At 45.0% G+C, this 23289-nt stretch overlaps 1 protein-coding gene across 1 annotated transcript in view; it reads right to left on the bottom strand.

Annotated features, from left to right (window-relative positions):
* The window catches only part of LOC122816738 (mucin-4-like), a 544109-nt gene that overhangs the window by 312785 nt on the left and 208035 nt on the right, over positions 1-23289 (bottom strand). Inside the window, exon 12 of the mRNA XM_044089732.1 lies at positions 18565-18612. Within this exon, the coding sequence (XP_043945667.1) occupies positions 18565-18612 (48 nt within the window). The remainder of the gene's footprint in view (positions 1-18564; positions 18613-23289) is intronic.

The raw sequence follows: 23289 nt of genomic DNA, 5'->3' as shown, positions 1-23289 counted from the left end.
GAAGTAACTTTACAGTAAGACATTATGTCTGACCAGGTGGATAGCAAGGCCGTATTGTTACCAGAGGAAAACTTTTTTAAAATATACAGCATCAGCATTAATCAATGAATAGAACATTGTAAGCTAAAGTGATGTAGATGCCCTGTGACATACCACGTCAGTAAGGTGGGCACAACTTGAATGTAAAGACTATAAAATTGTATACTTCCTGTTTCATGTCAGACAAAATTCTGTACTTGTACGTTTTTTGCCTCCTGGTGTACACTAGTAAACTTTTGAACCTGAACCTCCTGTGTATTGAACTCTTGATTTTATTTAACAATAGCAATGTAGGTTGTAGTGCAATGTACAAGTAGGTTGTACAGTAATGGATGTTCAGCAGTACGTTACTGTGTGTATACATATGTGGAACTAAAAAGGAGTATATATATATATATATATATATATATATATATATATATATATATATATATATAAAACATGTGTATACGTATGTATATCGAGATATGTATGTATGTATATATATATATATATATATATATATATATATATATATATATATAATATGCATATGTGTATACATAGATAGAGAGGGATGTAGAAATACATAGACATATATAGTTTCACAGTGTCATAGTTTAGTACTAGGCTATCTGCAGACAGTGTATAGAATAGATTTATAAACTTGCGCCTCTGTATAGTAGTGACACAGTGAAGACTCCCGTACATAATAGCATTAGTTTACTGTGCCTCTGTCTAGTAGTGACACAGAGATGACCCCTGCTGTAAACCTATGATCTCCCATCCACTCATCAAGAATTCACATGATGAGTGTCAGTGAGGGTCTCTGCCTAACATGAACTGGGATCCTGTTCCACAGTATGGGAAGCCTCTTAGCGATGGATCTGTCCCTACAGTATGTCCTATTCATATGTGTGCTGAGGTTTAAATCTGTAGCTGTTGTGGTTCTGATGGATTTGGATTGTATGAGGTGGAACATGTCCATCAATACCTGATTGGACATGGCCTTGTACATCAGGCACAGATCACCCCTACGTAGGCAGTATGCTATGAAAGTTGTTGGAGACCCTCCTGGTGATGTACTTATGGGGTGCCCTTAGCTGTTGCAAGTGCCAGGTGAGGTACATACCAAATGGAGCATAGTACACAGTCATGGGCCTGATAAGGGAGGAGTATAGGGGTACAATGACCACTTCTGATCTGGATGTGAATCCCTTCATGATAAGGTGGTCAAGGTAGGAAGTCTATCCAACCACTTTGGCAATGTGGGTGTCAAATGAGAGGTCAGTATCGATCAGTGTCACCAGGTCTCTGATTACTTTGTCTGTACTCAGTGGGTTACTGTCTATGTGATAATATGTAGGTACCTTGTCCGTCCAAAAGGGTATGAGTATACATTACATGGCATGCAGTTTAAGGCCATGAGTCCGGCACCAGTTGTCGGTGTCCATGAGGCCTTTCAGTAGGATGTATGTGTCAGCTGGTGTATCAACTATGGTGCCTAGTATGCAGTCATCTTTGAAGATTGTCAGCCACTACCCTCCCATGTCTGCTTCCACATCTGAGAATTATATGCCGAACATGAGCGGTCCCAGGACAGAGCCCTGTGGGACACCACTTGTGACTGGCTCTGAGTCTGACATGGCACCAGTGAGTTTGACTGTAGGGTTTCTATCCGTTAGCCGGTTTGCAACCCATCTTGTGACATATGGAATTACATTTCAGCTGTTGATCATGTCTATTATGCCAGAGTGCGGTATTGTGTCGAAAGCCGTAGGCAAGTCCAGGTAGGCTGTATGGACCTCTGTGCCCTCGTCAATGGCTCTAGTGACTGATTTGAAAAGGTCAACCAGGTTCATAAGGCAGGATCTGCCCTCTACAAAGCCAAACCGGGTGGGATCAAGTCCCCAATGTCTCTGTGTATGAGTTCCATAATGATCCTTTCCATAGCGTTGCAGACCAGGCTGGTTAAGCTTATGGGGCAGTAGTTACCAGGGTCTGTAGAGGTGCCTCCTGTGTGGAGTGGGACTACTGTTGCTGTATGCCAGTGTCCAGGTACATATGCTGTAGTAAGGCTACGGTTGAATAGCATTTAATGTGCGTGTGTAGCTCCTCTTGGAGTTCACGTAGCATGCAACCTGCAATACCGTCGGGTCCCATTGATGTTGTGTTTACAGCTTTGCTGAGGGTGGTTCCCAGCTGGACATCTGAGATGACAGGGAGGTTACAGTCAGCTGGGATAAGTAATTCCTCATGTGTGGGTGAGGGAGGGGAGAAATCTGCACTGAACCTGTCTGCCAGAATGTTGGCATTATCTGTGTGTTCAGTGTAGCGTTTGTCACTGTGAACTTAACTTTGAACATATCTGAGGGTTCCCACCCAGGTGTGTAACATAGCAGAAGAAGGCCTTGTGGTTATCTGTAGTGTCCATAGCGATATCCCTCTCATTGTTGGCCTTGCATTTTTGTACGACAAAACGTATCTTTCTACTACTGCTGATCAGAGATGCCTTAGCTCTATGGAATTCTGCTCTGCCGTGCAGTAGCTACCTTCTGTTGTTATACAATTTGTTCAATGCTGGGGTCCACCAGACAGGACGCCTGCCCTTGGTGGAGAGGGTCTTGGTTTTATTTAGGATTGCATGATCCATGCATTCTTGGAGATGTCCGTAGAAAGCATATGTGAAGGTGTCTGCATTGTGGGAAGTGGTTTCCACTGGCCCAGTGGGCATTAAGGATACCAACTCAGTTATAAGAAGTGTAAAGTCGGCATGTGAGAGGTTTCCCACTGTAGTCTTTTTTGTAGTGGGGGAGGTGGGATATGTATATCCAGGGGGATTAGTCGGTGGTCAGATGTGACTAGTGAGGGGTATACTTCCGGTGTGTAGCACATTGTCCCCATGTTTGTGATGATCAGGTCTAGTATATTATCTCCCCTTGTGGGAGAGGTGACTAGCTATTCCATTGCATTTGACTTAGTGAAGTCCGGGAACCTTTGGGCTAGGGTGTTTGGGGTAGAATAATGCACCCAGTGTATGTTAGGGTAGTTGAAGTCTCCCAATATGATGGTGTGTGGTGGGACATTCATATCCTCCAATGTCTTCAGGAAGGCTGACTGTGGTTCCTGAGATTGGGAGGGTGGTCTGTAACATGCTACCAGATGTATAGCAGGTTTGTCTATGGTTATCTGCACCTGGATGGTCTGTGATGCTTCATGTGTTGCCACTAACCTGGAGGTGTGGGTGTCCTTCATGAATATGGACACACACCCTCCCTTTTTGTTTTGTCCCGAGTCCTGGGGCCAAAAAGCATGATATGGGGTATAGCCTGGTACCGCTGGTGTGCTCTCAGGAGTCTTGAACCAGGTTCTCACTTACTGCACAGACATCGAGATTGGTAGAATATGTACGTACAGATATATGTAATACACACATACATACATAGATATATGTAGAGACATATACATATACATATACAGATAGATCTGACTGACAACAGATATATATGTATATGACTATCTCTCTCTCTCTCTCTGTCCCACCCCCTCTCACTCTTACTCTCCCTGTGTCTCTCTCTCACTCTCTCCCCCTCTCTCCCCACATCTATATGTATATATCTACATCTATATATACATATTTTATATACATATATACAAACATATATACAAACATATATATATATATATATATATATATATATATATATATATATATATATATATATATATATATACAGATTTAAATATATCAATATATATATATATATATATATATATATATATATATATATATATATATATATATATATATATATATATATATATATATATATACTTTGTGAGGCACATGTGTGCAGATGTCTTGCAACAGGTGCCTGGTGTCAAAGGCATGGAGTGAACACCATTGTGGATACTGGAGTACCATACCCCATTCAAAAACACTGACACCAGTAACCACCACATATGTGCATGCCTGCCCACCACTGCATGTGTCAGGGGGGAACAGGGGCAACAAGTGTACAATAGGCTCCACATTGATATACACAGTGGCACAGTATTCCTGTAATACCTGTACATGGAATGTGTCAGCGGACATGGTGTGTCAGCTATGGACATGTAGGTCACTGTACCCCTCCACACCTTACAATGTCCTACACGGTATGTACCTCCCATGACAGCTACAGATATGGAGAAGGACACAGACATATGCAAGTAACTGTGTCAATGCACTGAAACACAATACCTATGCAGAGTGACTGACAAGACCACAGAGCGCACACAGACTACCTACATAGAGGTTACCACTGCTGGATATACATAGTTCGGTCACACCCATGACAGTTGTTTAACAACCATGGTAACACCTCCAACATCCACAACACAAATTACCTATGTCTGACATCCTTGCCACTGCAGTATAGAGCACATGGTGGAGGTGCAGGACCCTACCCACAGATACGACATACCCTGTAGTAGACCACACAGAATTAAGAAGCAAGGCTCCCCATGAGTAGATGTCAGACATACCCCTGCTGAATGTTATGCAGATAGGTAATATGCCATATGAGTCACCCTGTGTAACTGTTTGTAAGGAGCAGGTACGAGCATAACACATGTGTCACAAGGGGCAGGGTAGTATAACAGTATGCTGCTGTAGGCCCAGGGCCAAAAGCACACTACCTACCTAAGACACAATGCACACCCATGAACACATTGCAAACAAAATATGTGAGGTGGAATGAGTGTGCTAGTGACTGGGTGCATGTTGTGTACTGGTGTGATTACTCACCATGACTGTCTATCTGTCATGGTAGTGTGTGTCCTTGGTGTGAGGCCAAAGACAGGTGTGTCAGGTATTGCGATCAACACATACTACATTGCCATATGTTGTGCTGTGTTACCCTGTATGTCACTGTGGTGTAGGTAGGGTTATGGCAAGTAAGAGTAGTGTGCATTACTAGTGAAATATGTAACGTGCATTGTGTGCAGTGCATGGGCTGATAATGTTCCCCATACAGTACCTTGATACACACCCCCAGTGTGAGGTTGTGTATTGTACCTGAAACAGTGTGTTGACTGCTGCAGTATACTAGTCTGTCGTATGGAGTGTGCCAGGTACTGTTGCACAGTTGTCAGATGAGCACTGATATCTTGTCATTTACATGTGTATCTCCAATAGACAGACAGATGCTATATATGGTGTTTAAGTTATATCACTGCAGTCGAGTATTATGTGTATTATGTGTGCCATAGTTTGCTGACAGATATTGCTGACATATTTTCCTTCTCCTTTTCAGGGCTATGGTTCATCAGCAGAACCCTGTCTACTCCGCTGCAGAGGAGGAGGAGGAGATACACCAGAGCCTGGTGCGGGATTTCGCTGTACTCTTTTCCCGCACCAGCCAGAACCAGCAGGAGAGGGCTGCACTGTGGCAAGACCTGGTCCATCGGGTAAATGACATAGGCACACATAACTGGACATATGAGCAGGTACGCCATCACTGCAGTGATTTAATTAGAAATGTCTGTCAGCATGCGTTGGATATCCACAGGCAGCAGCTTGCCACAGGTGGTGGGGTGTCTAGACATCCCCCCTCACTAGACTGGAGGGACTACTCCTAAGTGTTGTTGCTCCAGCCCAACAGCAACAGCAGCAGCATACATGTGTAATGATGGAGGCTGGAGCCACACAGCAGCAGGACACGGAACATGCAGGTAACATGCCATGTGTATAGTTGACTGTTCTGTACACTGTTAGGTTATGCATGTGTGAGGTGTGTCCTCGTTTTGTAGCTGTAATCTTGGTAATTATTGTGCAAGAGTGATATCCTCAATATCTGCAGTACACCTGTGGAAGCTAACTGTTGCACTACTGAACTGTATCATGCCCACAGTATCAATGGCACAGTTGTGCCCACTGACAATAAATGCCTCTTTTCTGCAGATCCCTCTGGTGTAACAGCAAGGCAGCCTATCCATGCTGGTGAGTGTGTAATACCATTACCTTCAATACTCTTGATACTAATAGTAATAATAGGCTGAAGCAGTAGTGCTATGTGTTTGATTGCAGGTGTGTTTGTGTCTGTGGGTTGATATCTCATACACTGAGGTATGTGCATGTGTGCATGTGTGCATGTGCCCATGTGTGCATGTGTGCATGTGTGCATGTGCCCATGTGTGCATGTGCACATGTGTGCATGTGTGCATGTGCGAATGTGTGCCTGTGTGCATGTGTGCATGTGCCCATGTGTGCATGTGTCCATGTGCGCATGTGCCCATGTGTGCATGTGTGCATGTGCCCATGTGCCCATGTGTGCATGTGCATGTGTGCATGTGCGCAAGTGTGCATGTGTGCATGTGCCCATGTGTGTATGTGTGCATGTGTGTATCAGTGGTGACATTGTGTACACATTGTAAACTGTGTTTTCTGTCTTACTCCCACAGGTTCTGGTGCTGCTCTGGTGTTGTGCAGCAGGTAACCTGAATCAGCTGCTGTGGATAGTGATAATGATGATACCTGTGTAATGGCACAGGTAGGTGTGCCAGGGTCCGTCATTGGTCAGCCAATTGACACTGCACAGCTGTCGACCCCATCAATGCGAACAGTCATCCTGCCAATACATCCTTTGTCACCAATGTCCCTAGGTGATGGACAGGATACAGTGGGCATTGACCAGGGTAATGTGGTACCGGTGGCACATGCATCCCCACACAGCAGCCATGGCCAGGGTCCTGACATGGTACCACACAGGCAGACGTCCAGGGGTTCTCGTGGGAGCATCCGTGGGTGTACCACCCCTGTCAGACGTGCCCACAGAGATCTTTCAACCTCAGCTATGTTTTGGGCTGTAATGCAGGCACAGTCACGTATTGAACGGTACACCAGACAGGGTCTGAGGGAGCTGAGAGCATGTCGCACAGCCATGAGTGACAGTATGCGTGATGTTGCGGCTGCCATCCATAACTTCACTGAGGTCATTGACAGACATTGGGGGGACACATTAGATCTGTTCCACAACTACATGTCCATGAGCCAGGGCAATGGTGGACGGTTGAGGCATCGACGTGGCCGTATGCCAGCAACAGTAGCAGCTGGCAGCCGTCGCGGACGACAACAGGCCCGCGGCCGCTCACATAGTGCCAGCAGCAGCCCCAGCAATGCTGGGTCTGTTCTGTCATCAGACCACCCCAGGAGACCACGTGCATGTGGCGCTGGACAGTCCCAACAGGGACCTGTCTCCAGTCACCAGCCACCTGCTTCTGATGACAGTACCCAGTCTGGCTTAGTACCTGATACGGTCCGTAGCACCCCTGCCAGGCACAGGTACCGTGTCTGTGGCCACAGACAGTGATCTGTATGACCTGGCAGGTACAGTCTGTGGCTGTCCACAAACACCTGTATATGGCAGCCATGAGGTGGGACTGTGTGCATTCATACACACATGCAAAGTGATAACACCTATGGCTATCGCATACATGCACACACTGCATCAGCATTGCCCCATCGTGTACTGCTGTCCCTCACCAACACACACACACAGACATGTCAATTGGTTGTATCAGTGGCAGACTCAGGCATACCAGGTACACACCCTGTGCACATGATGAAACTGTGCCACCTCCTGCAATCTGTAAAATCGATGCAGGAACAGGTTAACATGGTGCTGATGCACAGGGTGACTACATAGATGGATTGTAATAGTATGATGTTGACAACAGTACAGTGTAATGATATCATTGTGGGTATATACCAGCATGCCTGATGCAGTTACAGTATGAATGTCATTGTATTGTTTTGTACACCCATAGTAATTACCACAGTGTTCTGTCTGCACATCTTTGCATACTGGTGGTGAGGCTGTCAAGGGATGGCCACCTACATAGGTAGCACAGGGGATACAACAATGTACATATTGATACTCAATGATGGTCATGTCAACTGCGAGTTGCATGCTGTCCACACACGACTCTGCAATGCGGATGTTTCAGGATGTTGATATCTGTGCAGTACTACACAACAGGTTCAAGGCTCACAAGAGCACACTAGCACTACAAGGTCACACCTCATACCATGCATGACAGCACCAAAACACAGAACTAACTATGACAGGAGGGAGAGTGTCCATACCTGTCAAGGATACTGTGGTGCCAGGACAGGTAGCATACATCATACTAAGTCTGGAACTGCTGAGTGAGGGCTCAGTGTCTGTTATTTGACATGTGTATTATTACAGGTATGAGCACTTGGGTATCAGGCCAGTTATTCAACATTACGAAGGTACGTGGTCTATACACTTGTGTGGGGTGCGGCTGGACCCATCCCGTCTGACCTGTGAATGTCTGGGTACTGGCTTATAGTGCCTGCATATATGCACTGTTACCTACTGGAAGTTGTACACCTTGTTTGTTGTAGCATAGTCTACATACAGGCCTACTGACTGTAGCTTTGTTTGTATGCATGTTTGCCTGTTATGTTCCTGAAACACTGATTCCACCTGCAGTGCAGATATACAGTGCCTCTGTGGATCCCTAGTGACATCTGTATTGCTTACTGTACTGATGTCCATGTGTCACTTGACAGAACGTCACTGTTTGTCCTGTTTGCATGTAGCTTGCCTGTAACACACTGCATATGACTTACCTCACATTTGCTCAAGACAACATTCATATATGCCAGCACTACACCCACACATAGTCACCTTGAGTACCTTGTTCCCCATTGGCCCTATGTGTTGTTACTTAGTATGGGAGTCACAATGCTATGGTAGCATGTGTAAAGGTCACCTGTCGATCAACTCTCAGGTCCAGTTGGTGAATCTGTGAGTCATGTGGCAATGTTACAGCTGCCTCGTGTACACAGACAACCCTCTCCCCTTCCCATACATGTACATCACATGTGAGAGATGCAACCACATAGCCAAACTGGGGGCTAAGCTCTGTTAACACAGCACTGGCATTCCCTGCCAGGTGGAGTGGGATACTACAGTGAATACAGTACCAGTCTCCCATAGACCTGCCACGACCGCAATCCAAACACAGAAACACACAGGTACATTATTGGACTCTCAGAATAGCATCTTGCCTGAGCAGCTGACACCTGCATGCAGACACACAAGCAAACATTAAGCCAGAGCAGAGCACATGCAACACATAGCTCACAAAGCCTGTGTGCCAAACAGTCACAGGCCATACGGCTTGACAACACACCTGCTACAGTTGTATGAGGTACCTCTATCATCACGTATACTGAGGTCCTGCTTCCAGGCTGAACAAGGTGATGGTCACGCTGAGCTGCCCGTCGGGCACTATGATCCACCACATAACACAAGCATACCGGTCACTTCAAGGCATGTAGAAGTATGACTCAGTCATTGTCTGTGCCAGTGTGTATGACCTCTGACACACCTCCCTGGACTACATGTTAGGGGACATAGAGGGGCTCTCTGAGCTTGTGGCACAGGCTGGTATGACCCTGGCCTTGAGTAGCATCTCACCCTCACCAAGAATGCTGCCGCAATATGTAGACAGGATCATCAGTTTCTGCAATTAACGTATGTTTCAGTGACATTCAAAGGGGATCCAATGCCTGTCAGTGTGGGATTACATGCTGGACAAGCCACATTGCTTTGCTTGGGACAGCTTGCACCCGTCACCCATGGGCCATTGTATATTGGCAGAGGTTGTTGCTACACACATAGTGCCTTTGTATGCAAGGCTGACATTACATAGCCACCTACACAGGTATCACACGGGATAGGACACTAATAGAAATGCTACTCAACAGCAGCAGTGTAAACCTCAAGATGCATGCAGTGGAAACTGTCCTTAGCATGGGGTACAGCAATATCCATGCAGTAACAGACTCCTGGTACAAGGCTCCCAGGTGCACACCATCAGTGCCAGGTCATTCCTGATACCATGCTTGTCATCCCCTACACATGCACCAAACCAGAACAGGGGGGATGTATCCAAAGGCACCTCAGATACACACACCCCCAGGTTGGTGGCACTGCACAAAGCATCAGAGCCTCTTCATGTGCAACTCACAGTGGGTTAGACTGCCTTCAGGTTCATAGCCTGGCACACACCACACTCCCATACCCCGGAAACCCACTTGGCCTTCTTGACAACACTGGGAATATGACGGTCTCTACACACACCATTATATGGTTGTACTGCGACTATGCAAACATAGACTGTGAGCATTACTCTAGCTGCAAGACCCTATCTGAAGGGTTCTTATCATTCATTCCCTGCATTGCTATGGAACAACGTGTTACCACTCCCACAAGAGGTGACAACATGCTGCACCTGTTCATCACCAACATGTGGACTATATACTCCAGACCAGTCATGTATCCCTCGCTGGTGGGATGACACCATCTACAACCCACACTGTATAGTCACATACCACATGCAGCCCCTGCACAGAACACCACAGTCATACAGTTGTCTGATGCATATTCCATGTATTCACATGAAGCAGGCTTTGGACATGGGAAGTCTTGCAGTTCACAGGTACATATGTGTAGGTGGCACACACATACATCATGTGTGCATTGACATTACTGATATAATGTATGTCGTGCAATATTGGGAACAACACTACACACACATGGACAAACTGTGTGACAAAAATACACATGGCGTTTGTAGGTTACAAACCCCTACCTAACTATGTTAGATCACTTGTGAGAGTCGCAGTAGCAGAGTGTGCTATTTGCATTACTGGGAGGATTGCTTTCTCCTGCTGTACTTATAGGGTGCTGACATCATCAGTGTTTAGACAGTGGAATATGCAGCATGTGTTGTGTAGTAATAGTTGCCAAAAGGGACATTTCACTTACACATGGAATTGCACACACTACTCCCCAACACACATTCACACACACACTGAGCACTTGCAGAATTCAAACCCCTACCTAACTATGTTATGACACTTGTGAGAGTCGCAGTAGCAGAGCCCACTATTTGCATTACTGGGAGGATTGCTTTCTCCTGCTCTACTTATAGGGTGCTGACATCATCAGTGTTTAGACAGTGGAATTTGCAGCATGTGTTGTGTAGTAATAGTTGCCAAAAGGTACATTTTTCTTACACATGGAATTGCACACACTACTCCCCCACACACATTCACACACACACTGAGCACTTGCAGGATTCAAACCCCTACCTAACTATGTTATGACACTTGTTAGAGACGCAGTAGCGGAGCGCGCTATTCACATTACTGGGTATAATTTCTGCTCCTGACATATGTATAGTGTGCTGACATCATTATGGATGAAGAGGTATGTACATCTGTTACTATCCATCAGTACAGGGGAGAGCATATCTATGCATTAACTTTGCACAGGCACAGTGGCCTACTGTACTGTGGAGGCAGACGCCAAATACACTATGGATAGCCTTCTGTATTCCCTAGGGACAACAGTCTAGTATTGCACTCTACGGCCATATGTTTACCTGTCAGATGCAAGTATCTGTTTCTCATATACTGTTTATGGGTCTTTATTGCCATAGCATTCCCTATCTCTATAAACAACGTGTGTACTGTGGGAGATGTTTGCATATAAGTGGGATCCAGTACTTTGCTTATGTCTCCGTTGTAACTTCACTGTGTGCACTGGGCAGATGTCTGTATTGTGGGAGGTTCCTGTGTTAACACATACAAATGCCAGATATATGTGTGCAACTGGTGAACTGTGACATGGCCTAAGTGTGTGAGCATGCCCAGTTCGCAGTTTGTATGGCTTCTTGACTGACACGTCTCATTTATCTAAGTGTGTGAGCATGCCCAGTGTGACCTTTCCTTATGTTGGGATCTGTGGACCACCACATTTGTGTTTGTGTGTGGACGCCATCTATATACCACATGTACAGTTGAGTGTTGGACATCAGGTTGTGTTCTTACTGCCCAACTGCTTTGTGTCTGAACCTAACGGGCATTACGCTGTGCCTGCAGGGTCACCATGGGATAGTTTGCATACAGTTGTCATCATCCTTTCCTACTGACCAAACAGTTGCATTGTCGTATAGTGTACTGGTGCAGAACATTCACTGTGGTGGACAGTATCATCGGTTTCAGTCCTATCACTGCTTGTAATATTTATAGTGAGCACACCAGACTGGTTGGGGGCCAGTTGTGCAGATATGACCATGTTGCATTTTGTTCAGATATGGACAGCATAGTACATGATTGTCCGACATTGTTAATGTATTCCTCAACTTGTGTGGACAGTGACAAACAATGGCCATGTGCCCTAGTCCATTTGTAATGCTAGTCAGAGTGTGTTTGTCCTTCAACACACATTTACTGGTGTTTGCCATGACATATGTCATGGTTAGTGTGCTGTGCCTCTGTCTACCCGTGACATACAGGTGATATCCAGGGTACACCTACCATTTCCCATCCAGTCATCATGATTCCTCTGGATGACAGTCACTGAGGGACTCCCTGGATATCCTGTAGCGGGAGTTTAGACGTGAGTGGAGTGAGCTTCTGGGTTATGGACCAATCGGTACAGCATGTCCTGTTTATGTCTGTGCTGGGGTTCAGGCCTGTCAGCTGCATAGGTCACCAGCATTCAGTGTTTACATGGTGCCAACTGTCCATTGATACCAGGTTGGTCATGGCTCTATACATCAGGCACAGTTCACCTCCAGCCAGGCAGTATGGCACTGTGTGGAGCGGCAGTTTCTTTAATCAGGTGACACATGGCATCTGTTACAGCTCTGCGATCCTCCTGGTGGGGTATTTGTGTGGTCTTTCCAGTTGCTGCAGGTGTCTGCTATGGTACATCCCTGAAGGGCCATTGTACACAATTGTGAGGCTGCTGATGGATGACTGGAGAGGCACATTGACCTACCCTAACCAAGCTGTGCTTACCTTCATGATTAGGTGGGTATATGGTATGTTTCTGTAACCACTACAGACACATGGTTGTCACATGCAGGATATCACCTTGTGTCCCCAGGGCTCTTATTGCTCCTGATGTACTTACTGGGTTAACACCTATGTGGTAATTTCTGGCCATGCACTGTGTTTCCACAGGGGTTGACTATATACTATTCTGCATTTAGTTTGTTGACTTGGCTGTGGCACCACTTGTCTGTTTCTATGTGTGCCTTTTGTAGGTTGCTTGTGTCAGCTGGAGGGTCCAATATGGTGGGCAGTTTGTAGTCCTCTGTGAACCTGTTCAGACAGAGTCCTTCCATGTTGGCCTGTACCTATGTGACATATATAGCATACAAGAGAGGTCCCAAGACCATGCCTTGTGGGATGCCAGTTGTACCTGGTTTGCAGTCTGCCATGGCTGCAGCATGTCTGACCAGGTCAGTTCTGTCCTTGAGCTGGTTTGCAACCCATCTACTTGCATAGGGGTTTATAGTTAGGCTGGTGAGCTTATCTGTACCGCCAACTAGGGTATTGTATGGAAGGGTTTAGCAAGGTCCAGATAGTCTGTGTGAACCACATTCCCCACATCAATGGCCTTGGTCCACATTTCACATGAGTCAGACATGTGTAAGGGGCAGGATCTGCTCTATGACAGCCACACTGGGTAGGGTCCAATGTTTGTAGGTACCCAATCTCGTTATTCATGGGATCCATGATCATCCTCTCCATTACTTTGCCAACCTAGATAGTCGGGGTTGAGAGGTGATAGTTTGCAGTATCCATTCAGGCACCCCCTTTGTGGTGTGGGACCACTGTTGCTGTACACTGCTCTTTGTGTACATATCCTGTGGTAGGACTGATAGTGCGCAGTACTGCTATTTGCTGTTCCATTCTTCTTACAGTACTTGTTGGACACAACCCTGGACACCATCTGGTACCATTGATGCTGTGTGCTGTGCTTTGTGGATGCTGGCTGTTACCTCAGCATCTGCAATGTCAGGAGGCCAGCACTCTCCTGGGATAGATATTTGACAGTTAGGTGCTGGTGAGGAGTTTGGAAGGAATCTGTTCGGTAGTCTGTTGGCAATGTGTGTGGGTTTGGTGTATTGTTTGTGATATTAGAGTGCTGCAGAGCATATCTGTGGATTATCACCATAGTTCCTACCATCGGGTAGGACAGCTGTGTGATAATCCTTTGTGTCCTGCACAATTTGTATCATCATAGGTTCATAGGTTCATACTAGGCTATCTGCCCTGGCCTTGTTTGAGCATGGACAGACTGTGTGTGGGTCTCGACACCCCTTGCAATGTGCATATTATGCCCACATAGAGTTTACTTTACTAGATGTGACACAGGGATGGCCGCCAGTGTACACCTACTATCTCCCATGCACTTCACCAGATTTCTCTTGTTGAGTTTGAGTGTGGATCTCAGCCTATCATGGACTGGGATTCTGTTCCAGAGTGTCAGGAGGCTCTGGGTTATGGATCTGTCCCTCCAGCACATCCTATTAATCTATGTGTGGATGTTCAGATATCTCACTGTGGTGTGTCTGCTGGATTTGGGGTTTCTGCAGTGGAGCATGTGCATTCATTCTGGATTGGACATGGCCTTGTACATCAGGCATACATCACCTCTGACTGGGCAGTATGCTTCTGAATTGGGCTGTGGTTTCTTCAGCTAGGCTGCAGATGTCCAATGTTTGGACCCTTTATCCTGTTGGTGGGGTACATTTGGGGTCTTTCTAACTGCTGCAGGTGTAAGGTAAGGTACATCCGAACTGGGGCATTGTTGTCATGTATGGGCCTGATAAGGGAAGAGTATGGAGGCACAGTGACCTCTCTAGCTCTACATGTGCATCCTTTCATATTAAGGTGGGCAATATAGCAGGTCTTCCTGGCCACCTTGGCAATGTGAGTGTCACATGACAGGTTACCATCCACTTGTGTCCCTAGGTCCCTGATTACTTCTTCCATACATAATGGATTGCCACCTATGTCATACTTTGTGTGTGCCTTGTTTGGTATTTGTTGAGACATTCATACTCTGCAGTGTCTTCAGGAAGGCTGGCTGGGGTACCTGGGTTTGTGTGTGTGGTCTGTAGCAGGCTTCAAACAGGTACACAGTTTGAGCCAGTGTTACTTGCCCGTGGATAGTCCATGCTGCTTCTTGCTGTGGTACCAACCTGGGGGTGTGGTTATCCTTGATAATTACTGGTAGCCACACTCCTATTGTCATGTGTTCCATGTTTTGGAGCTGTAGAGCATGGTATGAGGCATAACCTGGTAGTATTAGGGTGCTCTTCTGGGCCTTGCCCAGGTTTCTGTTACAGAACACATATTACCATTCTCCATGCTGTGGTGTATTTGGTCTGCATGCACCTTGCAGGTTAGACTTCTGGCATTGGGTAGCATTATGTCCAGGTTATTATCCCTTGTGCTACCTATGGTGGTGGGTTTGTGTTTCCAGACTTACCTATTCCAGGCACAGTGGGGGTGACAACAGCCTTTGCCAGTATCCACACAGCCAGGTGTGCTGGGTGCATGCCATCCCTAGCAGGTGGGGCATCATGGCCTGCTCAGCATGTCAGCCCAGGCTGTCAGCCATGTGTTCCCCCTTGCTAACAGCAATACCTCAGCCAATTATTGTACTTGATCTTGTTGTCTTTATAGTGTGGCATCATGCTTGGTGAGGGTGAGATGTTAGGTAGGGTCTTCATGTTTGCATATACTAGATGGTGTTTCATTGCTTAACACATGGCAATCATGCCTCAGGTGGTACTGCAGGGATGCCTCTGTTGGATGCACATACTACACTTCCTGTACATGTTTGAGAGCAGGTTGTGTCATGTTAGGCGTCCCTGTTACTATATGAGTGCGTCAGAGAGGGGTATCATTCCCAGGGTTCCTACTGAGCCAGTGTATGTGCTATGCGTTGCCTCTTTGCCAAGGCCAGGGCATACTGGGCATGCCTCCTACTGCCTACTGGGGCAGGCTCAGGTTGTTCCTCCTTCGAGTCACGCTCTGCCTGTGATGGCCTTGGCAATGGTGGGGGGCTGTTTGTCCCGGCCCTATGCTGGTCCTGCTGCAGCTGTTTTTGCAGAATCATATTATGTAGCATAGCACATACCATGACAATTTGGGTACATGTAGTTGGTGAGTACTGCAAGGCTCCACCAGATGTGTCCAGGCACCAGAAACGTGACTTGAGCAGCCCAAACACACGCTCTATTACATTACGTGTTTGTGCGCGTGCCTCATTATGGTGTTCCTGTTCGGGTGTGTGTGCATTTCCGATGGGTGTCATCAGCCACGGCTCCAGTGCATATCCTGCATCCCCCACTAGGTGACCATGTGGGATGTCCCCATTGGCAAATGTCTGGTACAGCTGCGTCAAATGCCAGATATGGGAATCATGGTAGCTCCCAGGGCAGCCAGCCCACACATTCATTATTATGCCCTGGGCATCACACATGACCTGGCAGTTGATGGAGGGGAAGCCCTTGCGGTTAATGTAGGCCCTACCCCGCTCATCAGCTGGTGCTTTGATGCGTATGTGCGTGCAGTCTATTGCACCCACTACCTCAGGGTATTCCGCTATTTGCTGGAAGAGACGCATATTGCTGGCCAATACCTCATGGGCATTGGGGAAATATACATGCTCACTGACATGTGCTGACATGGCATCCAGGAACTGGTGCCGTACCCTGGAAGCTGATGCCTGTGATATCCCCATCATATCACCAGTTGGTCTCTGGAAGGTAACTGTTGCTAGTATATTTAGGCCAACACATACCTTAGTTTCCACTGGCATGGGTTCCCTTCTATTGGTTCTGTGTGTGAGGTGTGGCCTGCACAGCTCAACAATTTGCTGCAGGAGGTCTCTGTCCACTCTATAGCGCTCCACTATCTCCAGCTCATGTAACTCCTGGTAGGTGACCCTGGGCCTGTACACTCTTCTCCGTCTTCTCACTGTGGGTTGTCTGGCAGCATTTGCATTGCCACCACCCTCTGCTAGTCTCCTATGTCTCCTTATAACAGCTATGGCAGCCCCTAGCATGTTTGGTCTGAGTGCAGCTTTTTCAGTTTTCACTTCTACTAGCTTACTCCTGTCTTGCACTATCTCTTGAGAGAAACATACTGCAATGCTGTTTGCAGTGTTTCAAGTGCTGGGCTGGGCTTGTATTCTGCCTGTGTAATTGCCTGCTTCTAATTGTTTTCACCTGCTACCTCTACCAGTATTCCCTGCTAGTTTCCTACTATTTCTTCTGCTTCCTTTTTCCTCTTTGTTTCCTCAGGGGGGAGCAGCGCGCATTCCCGCGAAAACACGCTCACAGTGGCTACCACGCGCGCACACATGCTTACACGGACTAGAATCTGCTTATTCGGATTAAAACGTGCGCACATCAGCGTAAACAGGTTTACAAATCTTTAAACAGGCTCCTACATGCTTACTCTACCTTACACGCGCGCACTCACACTTACATGTGCACACTCTGTCTTATTCGCGCCTCCCAGCGAGCACACGTGAGCATGCACGTACAGCAAGAAACTTTGGTGTTGGCCACAGTGTACACCTTCCATTTCTTGACTTTCCCATGCTTATCTGTTGACACTCCTCTTTTTATGCTGTGTGACTGACATCTTTCACATACCACTTTGCTCCAATGAGCTTGATTTCTTCCTGACATTCCCCCCTGTGATGTCACCTATCTCCTACTCTGTTACTCCCCCTTATCTAACTCTTACACTACATGGAATGTGCTCATTTGCTATGTGACAGTGTGATTCACTATCCTACCACTCATTTACATAGGATTGCCTACTAATGCTTAGTTACATGTCTTACACTCAGCTTCCCCCCTTAGCAGCCACTAGACGGGGGCAATTTTGTTTTTGGTCTGCTAGTCCCTGCATTGCAAATCCATGCATTACATAAAACCCACATTTGTGGGTTTCAAACCTTTATTTTTCTGTTTTATATAGTGCAGCCTGTTTGCGCGGGGCTGCGCTGCTTTTAAACCTCACCGATCTCCGAAAAAAAATATATATTTTATTTCATGTTTGCATCGGGTTACCATGCCAATGGCCACATATTTGGCCATTGGCATGCTGACTGCAACATTTGCACACTTTATTTGGAGCTGTCATGGCTCCGTTGTGTTATTTGCCGTAACGTACTCAGTTGTCAACTGATACATTTCTGCACCTAACACGACTCTTACACGGGCTGGTTTCAGCTTCGTGGATTGCTAATCGACCTCATTTGCATGCCTTTCGGCTGCAAGTGAGGTGATTAGCATATCCATGCCCTGCCCGTGTAAGAGTCATTTTAGCTGGTCTCTTACACGGGATTTCGGGCTGTTCCTGGATCGCGATGGCTGCATGGAGTCTTACACGACTCTTAGACTCCATGCAAGCCATCGTGAATCCTGCCCACAAACTATTAATTTTGAAAAGACAGTGAGGGACAGACTTCTAAACCTGTAACTGCAAGTAAAAGTTATAGAAGGACGGTTTGCCTTTACAATGCTGTACTTGTACTAGATAATATACTGATGACTTCATTATGTACTGGTTGAACAAAAAAAAAAAACATTTTAAAGAGAAAATGCAGTGAAATATCCAGTATAAAATAACTTCCTTACCTGAACAGTTGTAGTTCCAGGCACTGATGTACTCAGGTTGGATAGATGCTGGAGAAAGGGGAAGATAACATGAAAACAGCACAGAAAATGGTTAATTTTGAATTTGAAACAAATTCTTATCACTACATATCTGAACCTTCTGGAATAAAAGGATTAATTAGACAGGTGACAGGAGAAAAAATAATAAAAAGTATCATTTAGTCTTTGCTGAATATAGCCTGATTAAGTTGTATTTTTAATGGACCTAAACAGTTCCCCTCAGTTTGGAGAATTATGTGCTTTGCTCCACTCAGTGGGGAGGGCGTATTGTCATATTGCAACTCTTGTTGAATCCACCCATAATGTGAGTAACATTTATATGACAAATACCTCTTCCTTCTTACAGTAAATTGTCAAGTTGTTTTATTAATATATATGTTTGGTGCACTGAGAACTGGAACTTACTAAATGGAAATAATATGGCAGAGCAGAGTATGTGAAATGATACATAGCAGAGGTTAGTTAAAAAAGTCTAGTAGAAAGATAAATATTGTACGAACAAAATGGCTCTGAAAACAGTCCCTGCAATATTTATAAAGAAAAGAAAAGTCAAATCGAGACCAAGTAACAAGGAAAGGAAAAGTAGTTTGGGATTAACTGATCTGAAGTAACTCACAACTGGCATAACCTTGAAGGAAGAGGAAAAATTATCTTGGAAAACAATGCAGTTATTTTCTCCGAGAATGTGCAGCCATAGATTTAGAATATTTTAATGTCTCATGATCTTGTCATCAAGTATGAATATAACCAGGTCATGTGTCAGCCAGAACTATTAGGGAAGAGCTTACTGCTTTCATACTGCAGAGGTTTGACTAGTACTTGAATGTGTTAGAAGATGCGTTATTTTAAGTATTTAACTGCAGCACATCCATCCTAGACTTACCAAACTTATTTAAAAGAAATACATATTTATTTATTTATATATTTGACATTTGTTGACTGGGTTAGCTCGACTGAGCCGAAGCTCTTTTTCAGTGGAGGCCCCGGGGAGAGAAGGCCCAAAGATGAAACAATGCAAGAAGAAGCAAAGCTAAGATACAGTAAATTATAAAAACTCACATGCAGTAAATTATAAAAAGAAGATTTAAAAAGATTTAACTTAAGATGAGCACATGATTAACACATACATAGAGTAAATATATTCTAACATCAATAATGTGCGAGAACAGGTAGGAGAGAAGCAACCAGGTTACATCAGTGGAGTATAATAAGCTTCATACTAGATGGGACTAAGTCAAAGTATGACTTTAGAGTAGGGAGAGAGGAGAGAAAGGGAGTTAGGTGAGGGGAGGAGAGCAAGCGGTGGTCAATCAAGGAGAATAGTTACAGCAACAGATCCAAGTACTGTTTACATAGTTTTTGGTAGCAGTTTTGAAACTGTGTGTGTGATTGATATTTCAGCTATCCAAAGGAACTTGTTCCAAGATTGGGCTGGAAAGTAGCTGTAAAGGTTTTGTCCTATTCTAGTTTTAGGCGTGTATATTTGAAGAAGGTTTTTTCAGCACTGCATGGTGACCTTGGAGGGGAGTAGAGTGAGACAATTGAGGCACTATTTGGATAAAAGGAGGGTAGATACAAAACTGAATGAATTATCTGAAGCTGAGAGAGAAGCAGATGGTGGGGAAATTTTAGCCAGTTTAATGTTTTAGGAGCAAGGCAGTGGTGTGAGAGGTAGTAATGATCAGCAGTGAACCTAGGAACGTTATTGTAGGTAGATTCTAGTTTTATTAAGTGTGTAGTTTGAAAGTTGGTGAGGATTTGTGAGCCATAGAATAGACTGGGGAGAAGGTAGGCATGAGATAGAGAGATTCTGGCCTAATAGGATAAGATTTTTTTGTTCCTGTAAAAGGGTTCCAGTTTTTGGGGGGGTTTTCCTTATGTTGTTGAGGACGTGCAGATCAAATTAGAGATGGTCATCAATGGTGACCCCTAATACTTTAGTGTGTGATTGCACAGTGATGGGAGTGTTACTGAGGGATGAGACTGAGAAGGAAGATTTAAGGTGGTTTTATGCTTTTGGGAATGAAAAGGAGAAGTTTAGTCTTTTTTGGATTTAGAATTAGTTGGTTCATGGAGACCCAGTTTTTGATGGATAAGAAGAATTCTTGTATTTTTGTATTTAAGTCAGAGAGGGAATCAGCAATGGTTATAACTGTGGAGTCATCAGCGTATTGCATGAGTGATGACTGTGGGCAAGATGTGGACAATAGTTTGGTAAACATATTAAACAGTTATGGGGCAAGGATAGACCCTTGAGTTACACCCATTTTGACAGGTAAGAGCAGGAGAAATGGCAGAAAGCCATCTGACAGATTGAAGATGGTCACTGAGGTAACTAAGGGACCCCAATATGGTGGAGGTGGATGGGTTTAGTTTACACAGTTTGTTCAGGAGGAGGAATGGGAGACTGTGTCAAATGCCTTAGATAGATAGAGAAATAGGCATGAGATAAGCTTTTTTTGATCTCTTGCTTGAGAAATGGAGTTCATGAAGGAGATGAGGGCAGTGGGGGTGCTATGCCTAGGGTGAAAGCCATGTTGTGTAGGGGTAAGTAGGTTTTCTTGTAAGAGGAAGTAAAGGATCTGGTTGTGTACACATTTCTCTAGAATTTTAGAAAGAGGGATAGGATTGCAATAGGTCTGAAGTTGGCAAGTTCTGATGAGTTACCTCCCTTGTGGACAGGTAAGGTGTAGAACTGTTTCCAAACTGTGGGAACTTTGGACTCAGTAATGGAATGGTTGATTTGTCTGGAGATGCAGAGGGCAAGAGAGTTAGCCACTTTTTGGAGAAAGAGTGGAGGTAGATTATCAATGGAGGGGGAGCAGGGTTTAAGGTTTTTTTTAGTAGATATGTTTTTTATAGAAAAAGACTTGGAGAGTAGGAGGAGTGTGGGAGTTAGCATTTGTGTTGGAGTATTAATTTGTTGATAGTGTCAATGAAATAAGAATTGAAATTGATAGCAGTTTCAAGGGGTGTGCTATAAAGTCATGGTTGTGGGGAGAAGAGGTTACCTGCATGAAGACTTTGGTTAATGGCATGCCAGAATGTCTTTGGATTAGTTAAGTGTGCAGATTGATGGTCATTATAGACGTTCTTCTTGTCATTATAAATGGATTCTTGGAAAGGTTGCAAAGGTCTTTATATTGTTGGAGGTGGGAGGGGAGTTTGGTTTTAGACCAAAACCTCGATTCCTTGTCTTTTTTTTGCATTAAGGAGTGGGTGAAGGGTGTAAGCCAGGGGATATAATACATTTTACTTTAAGAGTTTGTAAGGGAGCATTGGAGTTGAGTATGCTAAAAAATGTGGAACTGAATATTAGCATAGCATCATCTAGGGGTAGGTGTCTAAGGAAGGTCCAGTTAATGGCTGAGAGATGGCTGTTAAACTTGTCAGAGTCAAAACTGGACAGTTTGGGGCAAATTATGAACTTATGTGGTCTAGCAAAATATGGTGAGAATTTGAGGACTTTGACTGGACACTGATCACTGAGAGCATCAGACAATGCTTCTGGGAAGTGATATTTATGGGGGTGGGAGACAAGTATCCAGTTAAGAAGAGAGGAAGAGTTAGTAGATTTATTGATGTGAGTAGGAGTGGAGATTAATTGGGACAAGCCAAGCAGATTAACACAGAAGCTAGACGTATCTGAGAAGAGGGATAGCGAAATAATGTTGACGTCACCTAAGACTATAGTTTCATTAGGTAAGTGCTGAGTGAGCCAGGAAAGAACATTTTCTAATACACGAGTATTGTCACCTGGGGGTATATAAGTTGCAGCTTTGGTGATTGTGTTGTGGGCATTGATTTTGCAGTTTACAATTAGTAGTTCATCTGGTGGGGCAGATGGGCTGGAGATAGCAATGGGGTTATCATATGGTGGTTAGAGAACATTATGGCGACACCTCTACCTTTTATCTGGGGTCTGTAAAGTCACAGGATGCTATTCCCTGGGGGTAGAAAGTCTTTGTCAGGAATGCGGGGTTTCAGCCAAGTTTCACAGAGAGTTATGATATCAGGAGAGTGATAGGACATCCAAGCATGTAATTCACTGACTTTGCTGCCTATACTTCTGATGTTTATGGAATACAGAGAAAGATCTTTTGTGGGAATGTTAGGGTGAGGAGAGGTAGGGTACTTGTGCATAGGGGCAAAGGGAGAGGGGATGTCAGGTCCAGGGTTAGGGTGGATGTCATCAGATTGGAGCAGGATAGAGTGAGTAGGAAACAGGTTGTGAGGAGGGAGGAGGTAATAATACTTCACCTTGCTTTTAGGGGAGAATGAGGAACAAGGGGGAATTTTGATACATGGAAGATGGAGAGTTATAGAAAGGGTAGATAAGGCTATCAGAAATGAGTGTAGGAACTGTGGACTAATGAAAGGATAGATACAGGTTGGTGATGGGTGGTGGGGATTTAAGTGGGCATTGTAGGAGAAGAGGTTATATAGGAGAATAAGGGTAGAGGTAGAGAGGAGGGATAGAAACAAGTTGAAAATTAGCATGGTGATGAATGGAATAGATTGGATGGAAGGTGGTCAGGCTATCAGTCAAGAGGTATAATTCGGACAGAAATAGAGAGAATAATAGTAACTGGTGACTGTTAGAGAGGTGGGATTAATAGTGAGATGATATGTTTAAACAGATGGTGTTAGAGATATAGGATTTAAACCAAGAAAAGCAGAAGTAGT

The sequence above is a fragment of the Protopterus annectens genome, chromosome 12.part0, assembly GCF_019279795.1.
Source record: "Protopterus annectens isolate FY-2018-M chromosome 12.part0, PAN1.0, whole genome shotgun sequence".
Classification (NCBI taxonomy): domain Eukaryota; kingdom Metazoa; phylum Chordata; order Ceratodontiformes; family Protopteridae; genus Protopterus; species Protopterus annectens.
Note: the sequence above shows the minus strand (reverse complement) of the source record. Positions and strands in the feature narration are given on the sequence as shown.